Source organism: Salvia hispanica, chromosome 1, assembly GCF_023119035.1.
Source record: "Salvia hispanica cultivar TCC Black 2014 chromosome 1, UniMelb_Shisp_WGS_1.0, whole genome shotgun sequence".
Classification (NCBI taxonomy): Eukaryota; Viridiplantae; Streptophyta; class Magnoliopsida; order Lamiales; family Lamiaceae; genus Salvia; species Salvia hispanica.
Window position 1 is genome coordinate 35,708,618 of NC_062965.1, and position 14,177 is coordinate 35,722,794.

The 14,177-nt window shown below is 39.0% G+C and overlaps 1 protein-coding gene across 1 annotated transcript; it reads right to left on the reverse strand.

The window, feature by feature from the left end:
* Positions 1-1,412: 1,412 nt before the first annotated feature.
* Positions 1,413-5,714, reverse strand: LOC125200854 (nuclear transport factor 2-like). The gene is made up of 10 exons (XM_048098657.1): positions 5,437-5,714; positions 5,157-5,246; positions 4,926-5,063; positions 4,459-4,738; positions 4,146-4,375; positions 3,732-3,900; positions 3,525-3,646; positions 3,357-3,422; positions 2,366-2,432; positions 1,413-2,085 (listed from the first exon to the last, which is right to left on the reverse strand). The coding sequence occupies exons 2-10, from the start codon at positions 5,217-5,219 to the stop codon at positions 1,799-1,801; spliced, it is 1,422 nt and encodes a 473-aa protein (XP_047954614.1). The 5' UTR covers positions 5,220-5,246; positions 5,437-5,714; the 3' UTR covers positions 1,413-1,798.
* Positions 5,715-14,177: the final 8,463 nt, after the last annotated feature.

Sequence of the window (14,177 nt, forward strand, 5' to 3'; positions counted from 1 at the left end):
AATTAATAGAAATAATCAAAATAATTTTTTTTTCTTAACGGATAACCCAATCCAACCCAGAATTTCCGGGTTCTTATTGGGTCGACCCTATAAGGATCCAAATCCTAAACGTGTGTGTTCTTGTCGGGTTAAATTCGTGCGGATTCGTGTTGGATCAAAAATTGCCAGCCCTGAGGACTGGTAGTGCTTGAAATTGCCGTACACTGACATATACGACACAACCGCTTTGTCGCGCACATCCGTTAGACTCTCGCCGCTGTCTTGCTCCCTCGCGCACTTCTCGTACTCCGCCGAGAACAAATTGACCAGCTTCTTTATTTGTCCCCAGTGCTTGCGGAGCGGCTCCTTTTGGCGTTTGTAGGCGGTCGGCGGCTTGGCCTCATTATATTTTTCACTGATGCGCTCCTAATACGCAACAATCTTCTGGTTGTTGGCGAACACTGGATCCTCTGAAATATCAATCCAACACCTCGTCAAGACAATGGATTCTTCCGGCTAATAGTTCGTGCTCCCCGGGGCGAACTCTTCATTCACTGCCAGAAGCGGCAACTTCTGGGCACTTGCCTTGGTCCGCTTCTTCTTGGTGGCGGAGCCCGAGGCGGCGGCGGAGGAGGAGCGGCCGCAAGGTGGGGCGGGTGCGCGGGTGGGAGAAGACTCCATGTTTGACAGTCCGTACGAGTCTGTGCTGAAATTGGGATCGTACTAGGTGTTGGTGTTGAAGGGCCAATATTCATCGGGTTCTGTACCGGGCCACCGTGCACCACCACCGAACATCAGACTATCCGGACTAGGGTAATCTCCGGGATTCATTTTGTTTGAAATATTTAGAGAGCGTGGATGAGTGAAAGGAGTGAAAAAATGGGATGTATATAAAGTGTGTGAAAATTGAAAAAAAAAAAAAAAAAAAAAAAAAAAAAGGAAAAAAAAAAAAAAAAACGCGTTCTATCGTCCGTCGCATCGTCCGCCGCCTTCAGTGGCGGACGATGCGACAGACGATGCAACGGAGGACTTACATCGTCCGCGGAGGATAGATCGGGACGATGAAGACTTCATCGTCCGCGACCCTACAGTGGCGAACGAAGGGGCAAAGGATGCATCGTTCGGGCTATCCTCCGCCCCATTGTGGATGGCCTAATAGAATTAAAAAATTTGTATTTTTGGATTCACTAGACAAATTTGATGGTATTGGGCTTGCGCGTTTAATCAAATCTTAGACAACATAAACGCCCAATATTAATGACGCCAGAATTTACTTATTGTACTTTAATAGATTAAAGCACAATATCTCAATTTGACACATTCCTTCAAATTTCGACGAGTCGCATTCCTAACCAAATTCATGATAAATATTAAATACTAGTCACGTCATTAACAATTTAGGATTAAATTAATCACGTGGTGCAACGCAGCAATAGATCTGAGTCTACAAGTAATAATAGCCAAAATAGTTCCTCATTTAGAGACATTACAACGTAGAAAAATGCAGAAAAATGATACCTTCAAATACCCAAAAAAGGAGAAAAAATTGTTTGAAGAATCCAGTTACTTCTCCTTGGGCCATTGACAGTATAATCTACTAAGACAAAAAAACCTACCCAATCTCGTCTACCGATAAATTTATACCCACACTGAGGAAACTCAGAAACAAATGAGTTAGAAGAATGGCCGAAGAATAATTCAGTTGCACACGTCGCGCCGCAACTGAACTGCCAGAAAAGAAGATTCCGACGAGGTAAAAACTAAACTTGAAATGGGAAGAAGAAGGGAATAACAGAACCTAACTTGAAGATACGTCTCTTCAAGCAGTGGCAGAGACATGAGGGGTTGTGTTCTTTGTGTTGCCGTTGGCCATCCCAGCAGCTCGGTTGGCACGGCCACCCCCGTTGCTATTGATGCTTTCAGACCTTTGATATCCATCACGGTTTGCGGAACCTCCCCGGTTTCCACCCCTGTTTCCAAACTCACTCCTGCCGTTGAAATCACCCCTATTATATCCCCTACCACCACCATAGCCACCTCGTCCTCTAACTCCATCGTTTCTGAACCCAGAGCCCCTTCCTGATGGGAACCTTCCCCTGTTGCTTCCTGCCTCACAGAAAATAAACCGTCACAAAGATAAGCAATGATCAGATATGAATGTTCATAATCATGTTCAAGTTAGACAATGATCTAGCAGTAGCTCAATAAAAGTCTAAGATGAGTACACATCTTCAGAAATCCAGCAGAAGGCAAGACAGAGAAACTAGAACCACAGTGCATTATGCAAAACATCAACCAAATAACTAACGAATGTGAAAGTGCAAGCAAAGAACAGTCGGAGTTTTTTTTTTTTTTGGGAGGGGGAGTTGGAACAGAATCCACTTACCACGAGAATTTGTGGACCTCTTTTCCTCAACAAAGGCTTGACGCCCACCAATTGTTACTGGAGAAGCCTGTAATGTGAAGATGGTATGAGCAATGCAGAATAGCAAAAATAACCAATGATTCATAATATTAAATTTAGAAAGAAAAAGATATGAAGGCTACCGTAACTTAATGAAAAAATAAGGGTGGCTCAGTGGGGTCGGTAGAATTAGGAATTAGGAAGTGAAATACGAGAGGAATCATTGGCGTTGATGGTTTATGCTATGTGGGATCCAAACAAAAGTTAACAATTACTGTTTATCGTTGACACTTGACCACCACTAACCAATTCAAATCAGATTGCCATCAATCCTCTCAACCAAAAGATACTTGACCAAGTGCTTGAGTGGATGTAAGAAATTATGTTTCAGATATTGCATCCAAACATTTCTTTGGAAAGATATGGTAATGAACTCCCAAAGAAAAAAATCATAAATTATACTCCCTCCGTCCCACTCAAGATGTGCACATTCTTGAGTGGCACGAGATTTTAGGATGAGTTGTTAGGTGAAGTAGAGAGAAAAATATAATACTTTAATAAGGAGAGAGGGGAGGGATTTATTTCGAAATATAGAAAGTGGACATCTTGAGTGGAGCAAACTAAAAAAGGAAAGGTGGACATTTTGAAAGCGACGGAAGGAGCAGTATATATAGAGAGAGCCAACGACCTAATACATAAGTTCCTAAGCTAATCTGACATGAGAAAATGATACCTGAATAAATCTGTCACGCCAAAACTATATCAAACAAACAATAAGGCATGCAGCATGCTACAATCAGGAAAAAAAGAACAGAACAGTAAAAGCACTACAAGCATGACAAACTATGAAATTCTTTCTCCAATCAATAGCCTTCCACAGTAATCAATCAATAGCCATCCACAAACTATAAAGGTATAGAAACGTATATTTTGCTCTTATCTTGCACCATAGCATAGAAAGTAGAAACCATACCTCGAGGGCTTTTTGCATAGATGTTGCCTCCTCAAACTCCACAAAGCCAAAACAAAATCCTTGTTGCTGCAGCAAACATATAATGATGTAAATATAAGAAATTGTACAGTAGAAAAATCTGTCATTTATCCTTCCATAGTTAATGAGAATTATTATATTAGAACATACTCTGTTGCTTCTAACTTGAATTCCATCATTCTTTATGGTCCCAAATTTGTTGAATATGTCCTCAAGTAAAGCTTCAGTAGCATTCATGGGAAGGCCCTTTATGTATATAGAGAACCCATCAGCTGCATAAAACAGATAGACATATCAGTTTGTACATTCTAGAAAGATGATCCAACCGAGATGCAAGGACTGCAGCCAAAGACATGCCTTCACCCTCTTGGTTATGTTCATGATCAAAAACATCTGAATTGGAAACTGGACCATCTGGCGTCGGAATAGGATTAGGCTTCACTTGGTCCAAGCTCTTTGGGGGAGCTTTTCGGGCAGCAGCAGGAGGCGGCGAGAAAGTTGCAGCAGTTGCCTTCAGATGCATCACCTGAAATCATGAGCCAAGATGAGCCAGGATAGATAAACGTTGGGTAATTGGAAACATAGAAACACACTCTTGTTATAGTTCTACAAAATTGCAAGCAATAGGCAGGAACAAGATAGAAACAAGATGAACCAGAGCCAGATCACAATAGATTAAACAAGGTATGAAAGTAAAGTAATGTGAGCAACTAGAAAGGAAGGACAACATGAGCTGGCTTATTTTTTGGAACTGCTAATGGTCACACTTACAATAGAAGCATAAGACTTCTTTGGCGCTTCGTCAATTTTGGCAGGGGTTTCAACCACTGGCTCTGTATTATCCTGAACCTCATCAACAACCTCCGGCTCAGGAACTTCTTCTTCTTCAGTAACCGGCAAGTCCCCATTCTCTGGTGGGTTGTACACTTCTCCAGAAACAGCTTCTTCTGCAGATGGTGCGATCTGCTCAGAAACATGGTTCTCCTGAACCGGGATGGGAACTGTTGACAGGAAACAAGAAATATATGAGCTCAACCTTGTCGAGAAAGACAAGATGCCAAAAAATCCTGCACAAGTAAATAACCTGGCTCTTCAGGAACAGGAACTACAACATCAGGGACCAATGCTGGACTAACACCATCGTTATTCACATAACGGAACATGTCATTCAAAACAAAGTAACCCCGGTCTTGCGGAGCAAGGAAGAAAGATTGAGCAAAGTGCCTAACTTTGATGCCTTTTCCTGTTAAATAGCCAGTCACAAGAACGTGAACTCCACCATTAAATGATTCTTGAGAATCTACGGACTTAATCTCAGCTTTCAACTCCTCGTAGTTGAGCGAAATGATTTTTCTGTTGATGGCCTGAATAGTCAGACCACATAATCAGCTAAAGAACGTGGAAAACCAACATTTTACAATCTCAACAAGACTTCATTAACACAGGCCATAGAATATCTATATATTTTCAAATTGACAATTAACTTATGTTCAGCACAGCTATTACATAATTTACATTACACCAATCCAGAGAGAGAGAGAGAGAGATTACTTGCATAGTGGTGGTTATGCTCATGGAGCCATCCTCCTCGGAACGACCAAGCTTACTGGTATCCTGATAAAACTTGTGAACAAGCTCTGGTGACTGATGCAATATGTGATAATACTGTGACACAAATGCGTTCCCGACCTATCGCACCAACAAAATCGATAAAAAATTTCAATTATACAAGAAAAAAACCAAATCACATTGAATAGAAGGAAAACTGAGAAGCGAACTCACAACTTGAGCAGTAACTGGTTGCTGAGTCTCCGCCGCCGCCACCTCCGCTGCTGGTGCTGCCATCACTGATCGACAATCCAAAAAATAGCCCTGCGAAATCCCAAACCACATGAAATAATTTTTTTTTTCTAAAATATTATCTAAATCACTACCGCAACCGTGAATAAATGATACCCTAGAGCTGCTTTAACAAATAGGAGTAACAATCAAATTCAGCCTATTAATAGGAGAAGAGGATAGAAATGATTGGAGCATTAATGATCTCCCGATCGGATCGTACCTGGATACGAAACGGATCCAAATCAAAGAGCGCGGAGAGAGAAACCGGAGGTCGGTTATTTCTCCCTCTACTTCTGGATTCAGGTCGGAATCTGTGAAAGGTCGGAATCTGTGAAAGGTCCGACGAGTGATTCCCGCAGCACCGGCGGTGGTTTCTAGGGTTTAAGAGGCGAAAGAGGTGTGGGATTGGTGGATCTCGAATGGGGTTGAGGTGGGAAAAAGGGTTTCTTTTAAGATTTAATCAATATGTATATCTGTGTGTGGGAGAGAGAAAGAGTTTAGTAGAGAGAAGAGTTTCTTTATTTTACTAGTATTAAATTTTTTCTAACAGAGAACGAGTATTTGGGATGGGAATATTAAATATATGGAGTATACCAATAATTTAGGTTTGGTGAAAAAGCCGGATCTATTTTTCTCTATTTTAATTATTGTGTACTAAAAGGTAAAAATACTCCGTACCTAACATAGTAGGCCTCGTTTCATCACTTAAGGCATCCACAGTGGGACGCCCTAAGCGACGTCCTATGTACCGTCACGTCAGCATTTTATCCTCCTCTCATTCCACCTGCAGTGGGACGGATCATAGCCCGTCCTAAGCTACGCCATAAGCATATTACTTCTATTTTGTATTTATATAATTTATGCAAATTTATCAAGCAAAATAAAAAAATAAAAACAACACAATTAAAGCAAATCCTACATTTACTTAATTAAAAAAAAATTATAAAATAAGAAAATTTTTAAAAAAAGTTGCAAACTAAGAAATAAAAAAAAAGTTACAAACTAAGAAATTAAAAAAAAAAAAACACCCCATCGGCTCGTCTAGAGTAGTCCCAACCTCCGACTAAGGCCATCGATCATCCGTTGGATGTCTTCTCTTTGAGCCGGGTTGGTCGCCTACATCAGAGCGTTGTGCGCGTCCAACAACGTCCTGTAGTCAGAGGAGGCCACCAAATCCGTATAGGCATGCGACGCACCCGAAGTCTCGCTCGGGGTCGGGCTCGGGGGCTGGTCAGACGGCGCCGCGGCGGATGTGGTCGCCTTGCCCTTGCCCTTGGCAGCCTTGATGCCAGGGGGACGCCGGGAGGACATCGGTGTGCCGGAACTCTCATCGTCGAACACCGGATTGTTGAGGTCCATTGGAGACGCGCCGCTCTCGCTGCTTGTATAATCGGCGAAGGTGCGCTTCGACGCCCTCTTCTCGCCGCCGTCGATGGGGGAATCACACCACCAATGAACTTCTGCTTGTCCCTCAAGAGCGCCCAGGACTGGTAGTGCTTGAAATCGCCGTACAATGACATGTATGATCTGCATCGCTTTGTCTCGCACATCCGCGAGACTCTCGCCACTTCCCTGCTCCCTCTCGCACTTCTCGTACTCCCCCGCGAACAATTTACCTGCTTCTTTATTTGATCCCAGTGCTTGCGGAGCTGCTCCCTGTGGCGCTTGTAGACGTACGCCGGCTTGGCCGCGTTGTATTTCTCGGCGATGCGCTCCCAATACGCAGTCACCTTCTGGTTGTTGGTGAACGCCGGATCCTCCGAAACATCAATCCAACATCTCGTCAAGAGGATGGATTCGGGGTTGGAGTAGTTCATCCTTCCTGGGGCTAACTCTTCACACAGCTCCGTTAAAGGCAACTTCTAGGCTCGTGCCTTGGTCTGCTTCTTCTTGGTGGCGGAGCCAGACGCGGCGGCGGCGGCGGCAGCGGAGGGAGCGGCGGTGGGGAGAAGGCTCCATGTCGGACAGCCCGTACGAGTCGGTGCTGAAGTTGGGATCGTACTCGGTGTTGGTGTCGAATGGCCGGTATTCGTTGGGTTCTGTACCCGACCATCGTGCACCACCGAACATCGGACTATTCGGATTTGGGTAATCTCCGAAATCCATTTTGCTTGAAATGTAGAAAATGTAGTGTGAATTTGAGAGTGAAAAATGAAGTGAAAATGAGAGGTATATATATGTTTTGAAAATTGAATAAAATTAAAAAAAAAAACGGAAACGCGTCGCATCGTCCGCGTCGTCCATAGTGGCGGACGATGCGACGGACGATGGGGTATTCTCCGCGCATCATCCGCGGACGATGGTTAACCCATCGTCCGCGATGCTGCAGTGGCGGATAATGCGACGGACGACATCGTCCGCACTATTGCGGATGCCCTTAGGTAGAGTAGGAAAAGACTGGATACCGGCTTCAATCATTTGTTTGGTTATCAAGAAAGTTGCTTCCATGGGCCCAAGAATATATGTTAGGGTGTCCACAATAGTGGACACGCCTTCTCCGACTGCCGGCAGCCAGAAAAAGCACGTATCCGGGGCGCTGCGGTCAGCGCCCCCCCTTTGCCCGCACTCAGGCCGATCCTCTAACCAAGTTTTCGCGATAAGTCTAGCCCACCAATTTGGTGGATTTGTGTATTGTTTAGTGGATACATAAATGCCCTCTCTTTCACATCTCTCTTTTCTCACCATCTCTTCTCCAACCCTCCCCCTCTATGGCTTGATCTAGCTAGACATCTTCTGCGCGGTCTCCTGGTGGTAGCTATGATTTTCTTAGAACGTGATATCGCTCTGGCCGACGTTTCCGTTCTTTTTATATGGAGAGCAGGATTTTGTTTCTTATGCGAGCCTTTCACGAGTCTCTATTGAACCACCAAACTCTTGTACTTGTTCTTGATTTCGGGTCTCAGTTCACCTCTCCCTTGGCGGTAGTGGTGCGCTGCTGACAACCACCGTTGCAACATGAGTGTTGTCGCTCCATGGCTACCGGGTTGGATCTGGTGAGGCGGTGACAAGATCAAATGCTATCCTTTGTCGATTCTCTTATTTGCGTCAATTTTTGTGGGCCTGTGATTACTGCAATCGAGGATCTGATCGAGCCTCTTGCTTAAAATCTGGGTTCACGTAATCAGTTTTGAGTTTCTATTCAATTTTACGTTTTATGGTTTTTGCTTGATTTTGGTCATCTATCTAGACTTGCTCGATTTTGATTTTGTCTTCCTTAGGACATAGAATTTGGAGATGAAGTAGATTTTGTGGCCAAATTTCTATCAAATTTTGCTATTGGATTCTTGAAAATACAATTAGGTAGTGGATCCTTGAGGCCATGGAAATTTGGAGATGAAGCTGTTGGATTCTTGAAAATTTTCTGTCAAATTTTGATTTTTGGATACCAATTACATTATTGACATACTTATTTATACAAAATTAGATTACTGAACTAATTCATGAAAAAATTGATTATAAGCTAATCTTAATTCATCATACAAATATTGATTAAGGACCTAATACACCTTTTAGCGGTCATAAGTTCTAGTATTATAATTTAATATATAAACGGATAATATAACTAATTTATTAGAAATTACTATATACTATTTAAGATCCGTAAAAGAAATTAAATACATAATAAGGGTATTTTCTTCCTTACAAATTTTATCAACAAAAATTATTTTGCTTATCAAACGAATAAATTATTTTGAACTATCTTACTTTCGTCCCAAAAATCCTATCCATCTTAAAAATTTGAGAGATATTTGATCTTCTTTCTACTAGCCAAAAAAGCCGATTTTATAGATATTATTGTAAATATAAAAAACAAATTCATGAAAAATTGATCAATTTATATTTACTTTTCTCAAATATTACAAACAGCGAACGAACAAGTAATTTATTGATCAGTTCTCTTATAAAAAACAAGTTAAGTGCTATTATAGGCAGGGTTAGTATTTAGTTTTCAATTTGATTTTTTATTAAATTGACTAAAAAAATTGAAATTTCATCAAAATAAAATTGAACCGAACCAAATTGTCTGAAAAACAAAACCATAAAAACTAAACTCGGACTACAAAACCCATACGAATCAAAGAACCAGAATTACACAAATATATCCAACAAATTCGAAATTCAAAATTGCACAAATATAGTACTACTCCCTAGTCCCTCTATCCCATAAAAGTTGAGACAAAACTTTTGGTGGAGTTTAAGAATTTATATTAAATAAATAGGAAAGATGAAAAAAGTAGGAAAGATAAGAGAGAGTAAAATAAATGATGGAATAAAGTAAGAGAGATTAGATGTTTTGTCTTTTGTAAAAAAAGGAAATGACTCAACTTTGTTGGGACGGAGTAAAAAGGAATACGATTCAGCTTTTATGGGACGGAGGAAGTATAAAAATGAAAAAATCAAAAATTAATTTCTTATAATTAACATCAATTAAGAACCAAAATTACACAAATATATCTAACGAATTCGAAATTCAAAATTGCACAAATATAGTATAAAAATGAAAAAATCGAAAATTAACTTCTTATAATTAACATAAAAATATATATCATATTAACCAATTTACATATCCAAACAATTAAAATCTTCATGAAATCTAAATATCATACTAATATATATTATTACTATAAATCAACACAAATAAAGTTGAGAGATTTCGGAATATGATTCTCAATTCGCTGACCTTTCAAGATCTGGGCACTGAGATTAAATTCACTGACCTTTCAGAAAATGTGATCGAGGCATGCGAATTTTTTAGAATAAGGAATTTTTATTTTATTTTTATCTCTTTTCTTTTCTTTTTTCTTATTATATTTCACACAATATTTATCAATTGACTAAACTACCCACCATCCAAATTCTGAAAAATCAATAGGAAATAGGTAAGCTGAAATTTAATATAGCGAATATTTCACGTGTTGTTTACTTTGATCATCTATGCCATTCTTTTTCCTGATGCAATATCGTAATAGTTTTTTTTCTTATCTCTGCCGATCTTTCTTTTCTCCTTTCTCCATTATCAACACAAGATGCTCTCCCAAGGGTGTAAGGAATCATCCTTGAAATATATGCAAGGGGAGCAAATTACAATCACAAGGTCCTCGTTTATAAGTAAAAGTAAAAAGAAACAATGACAAGGTATAAAAACCATAGATGTAATCCATAATCATCATCACTTAACAAAGATGGGTCTACGTCATAACAGAGTTATACATCAAAAAATCAACTCATCAGGCAAGCTGCGGTGTAAAAGTGTTGTATCAACAAACGCTTTGCTTAAGCAATGGAAAGGTGTAACATGTCTGACATTAACCCCACAAAGATTTGCAAAGCAAAAACAAATTATTTCAGTTGATCGATTGTGCGAAACAACACAACACAATTGGCATATGAAATTCATGAATTGGACTAATCAGTGGCATATACAATCACAAAGAAACAAAACTTGAGAACAAATTAATTACCAAGCCTCGGCCTTTCGTCACCAAGAATTGAGCAGCTCTCAGACACGAAGCTGATTCAAGCTTTGTTGAAAGCTTAACCACATAATGTGGCAACAAGGCAACTACCTAACTCAAAATATGACAATTGCCGACACAATTCGTCTCAAATTCTCAATTTCATCTAATCGCTATAACAAATTCACGCAGTAGCATTGAACCTGCATCATCAATACCAAAACTCGTTATAAGTCTCGTTTTAAGCCTTGGTTATTGGTCAGTGTAACGTGCTTAATTGGATAATATCTGCAAAAGTAGTTGCTAGAGTGTGCAGGATGAGGTACTAAGTTAGGAGGAAAGGGTCGGAAAAGATTCAAGTGCAAAGAACGCAGAGAGTGTGCTATACTGACCAGGATGTGTGCTATAAAGCTTGAGCACAAGATGGAGCAAATTGCTACAAAGGATCATCTATCTAGAAGAGCAAAATCGTCAACTCAAGAGAAGGAGCAGCCCTAGGGTTTGGGGCAAACAACCCTATAAATAGAAGATCAACATTGAAGAAACTTTGTCCATGCTTAGACCATTTCCTAGATAACTTTACATGCTTTCTTGTAGATAAACTTTACTACATTCTCTTAGCTTAGCGTAGCTAGTGTTCCACTTGAAGTTCCGGCCACCACCGGAAGAGGGAGTCTACCGTCCGACCAGCCAGTCCACCACCGTAATTCCAGAAGCTCCAGTTTCTGAAGAACAACACCCTTTACATGCTTTCTTTTAATGCTTTCTTAGTTTAAGAACTTGTTTTACTTGCTTTTGGCTTGGATTTCAGTAGTTACTTTGTTGGAAACATCTTTTGTTTTGAATATCTTGAATGAAGTTAAGTTTTATGGTTTTATTTGAGTTTCAGCTTGTTATTACTTTCTTTCAGCCTAGTTAGATAGATCTGGTAGTTTTACGTGATTTCTGTTGTTTAAGTGCTTGAATCTGCTTAGTTAAGTTAGATCTAGTGTTTCTTTTAGTTCCTCAAGTTTTTAATAGGTTGTTTCTTCAAAATGCATAGATCTGAGTATTCCACCACCTTGCATGCTGATCTGAATGCACGTGTGTTGATTTCTTCTTGTTTGGTTGCATGTGTTTAATTCTCGCCTAGATCTAGTATTAGTGTGTAATTTTGGGTTAGATCTGAGTTGTTTGATTCTGACCTCAAGCATTCATCCATGGAAGTTTAAGTTTACTGATCATATTTTGTTTGCTTGGTGAAAAAGAGAACATCCCATTCTAGTCTGGGACCACCTTTTGCTTTAGTTACTTTTTCTGTTTTGTCTTTTGCTTTTTCAGCTTTTTCTGTCAGTCCAGGTAGCCGTCGGCCAGTGAATCTGTTATTCCTTTTGCTTTTGTCTATCCATTTAGGGTAAAGTTTCACTTTTTACATGCACACTAGTTGTCCAGCCCTCAGTTTCACGAACACATCCCGCAGCATTCAGCATTTAGTTACTTACTGGTCAGGATAGATAAAGTCTTATTTTATTTTATTCCTAGGTAAAACATAACCCCAAAAAGCGTGGTAGCTAACGAACCCCTCCTTGATTGTCATCGCAAGTGTATTTCACCTACATCCATCTTTGTGGGATCGATCCTTTACTCCGCTATACTAGCCAGTAGAAGTGGGTTGAGGTTTTTAATAGGGAAGATAGACACAAACCTAATGGCACGACTAGATCTAGGTACCCTCTTAGCCAGTCGACAGACGCAGACACACATAAAGTCATAGTCTGTTCTCATAGCCTTTCAACACGCTATGACAAATTAACTCTCCCAATTGTGTAGGATATAATAAGAAAAAAGATTTTTTAAAAAAAAGTAAAAGTCTCTTATTATGAAAAATTTGTATGTTTCGATCCCATTTTTTTAAAAGTCAACGAATTTAATTCCAAATCTCGAAAGGTCAGCAAATTAAGACTCATATTCTGAAATTCCTCAATAAAGTTTGTTTCAAGTATAATATGTAGCAGTACTATAGAAATAAAATAAATTAGCATCATCGTTACAATTTCAGATGATAATTTTTATAGTGATCAGTTCATCTCGCCATATATATACATACATGTATTATATATTTCACATATACTATCAATTAAAATTGTAAATTTGATCAAAATAAATTTAGACTATGGATATTTTTGTCCAAAAAAAATTAACATAATTTTATCAAACATAGATTCGTGATAAAGTAAATTTTTAACTAAGCTACCAAATCATAATTACATATCATAGTTACTCCCTCCGTCCCGCTTTAGGAGTCCCGGTTGAGTCAGACACATATTTTAAGAAAAAAATGTTTGAGGGTGTAATAAATAAATATTGTAGTGGATGTTGGGGCCAACTTTTAATTGAATGTCCAATAAATAAATATTGTAGTGGATGTTGGGACCCACTTTTAACACTTTTTTATTAGTTGTAGTGGATATTGAGACCCACTTTTAACACTTTTAATACTTTGTAGGCATTTTTTATTAATTTATCTCAACCGGGACTCCTAAAGCTGGACGGAGGGAGTATTATACTATCTAGTTGAAACATAATTTTATCCACTTATAGGATAAACCAATCCACATTTATGAGAAACTTTATAAAAAAATGTACATATAACGGATATATATATATATATATATATATATATATATATATATATATATACTAAGATGACAACCCTCTTTATTGTAACACCATACCACCATTTTAGGCCATTGGATCTGAAAATCGTGTGCTTGTCATGCTGCCACGTGTAAAAACACGGAGGGGTAAAATAGGAAATTTCTAATTTTACGTTACCAGATTGCAGTGTTGTTCATTGAATATTGCAGTCTTACCACAACGCAATATCTAATACAAGTAGACTGCAAACCCGTGTTTTTTCACGAAACTTAATCCTAGGCGTCCATAAATGAGATCTAACGGACTATATTGGTGGTATGGTGTTATCCTATCTATGGTGGCACCATAGTGCACCTATATATATATATATATATATATATAGGGATGTTTTCAAATCCTTTTCATATCTTTTGTCCTTTTTCCTTCTTAATCCTAGCCCCACGATTTTGTCATCTGACGGTTAGATTAATGCCACGTGTCATTTAATAATGCACATTTTTATTCTAATAATGCACAGCGGCTAATAATGCAACATTATAGACTAATAATGCACATTTTCATTCTAATAATGCACAACGGCTAGTAATGCAACATTATAGACTAATAATGCATTGATCACAACCATCCAATTCAAGGATCCAAGGGCTGAGATTAAGAAGGAAATAGGACACTTAGGGTGCAAAGGAGCCTAATGCACCCCTATATATATATATATATATATATATATGAAAATGATCAATACAAAAATTGATCACAATACAAAATCCAGACCAAATCCTAACCATGAGATTTGACAATCTAATCGTCAATAATTAAAGAAAAACACGGAGGGTCATTATAAAGCAGTTTTAGGTCATATTATAAACTT

Bases quoted from the DNA above. Each gene is read 5' to 3' on its own strand.
- LOC125200854 (XM_048098657.1), bottom strand. From the start codon at position 5,219: ATGGCAGCACCAGCAGCGGAGGTGGCGGCGGCGGAGACTCAGCAACCA. The intron at 5,064-5,156 runs GTGAGTTCGCTT...TTGGTGCGATAG, and splicing joins AACCAGTTACTGCTCAAGTT to GTCGGGAACGCATTTGTGTC. The intron at 3,647-3,731 runs GCATGTCTTTGG...TGTTTTATGCAG, and splicing joins ACATAACCAAGAGGGTGAAG to CTGATGGGTTCTCTATATAC.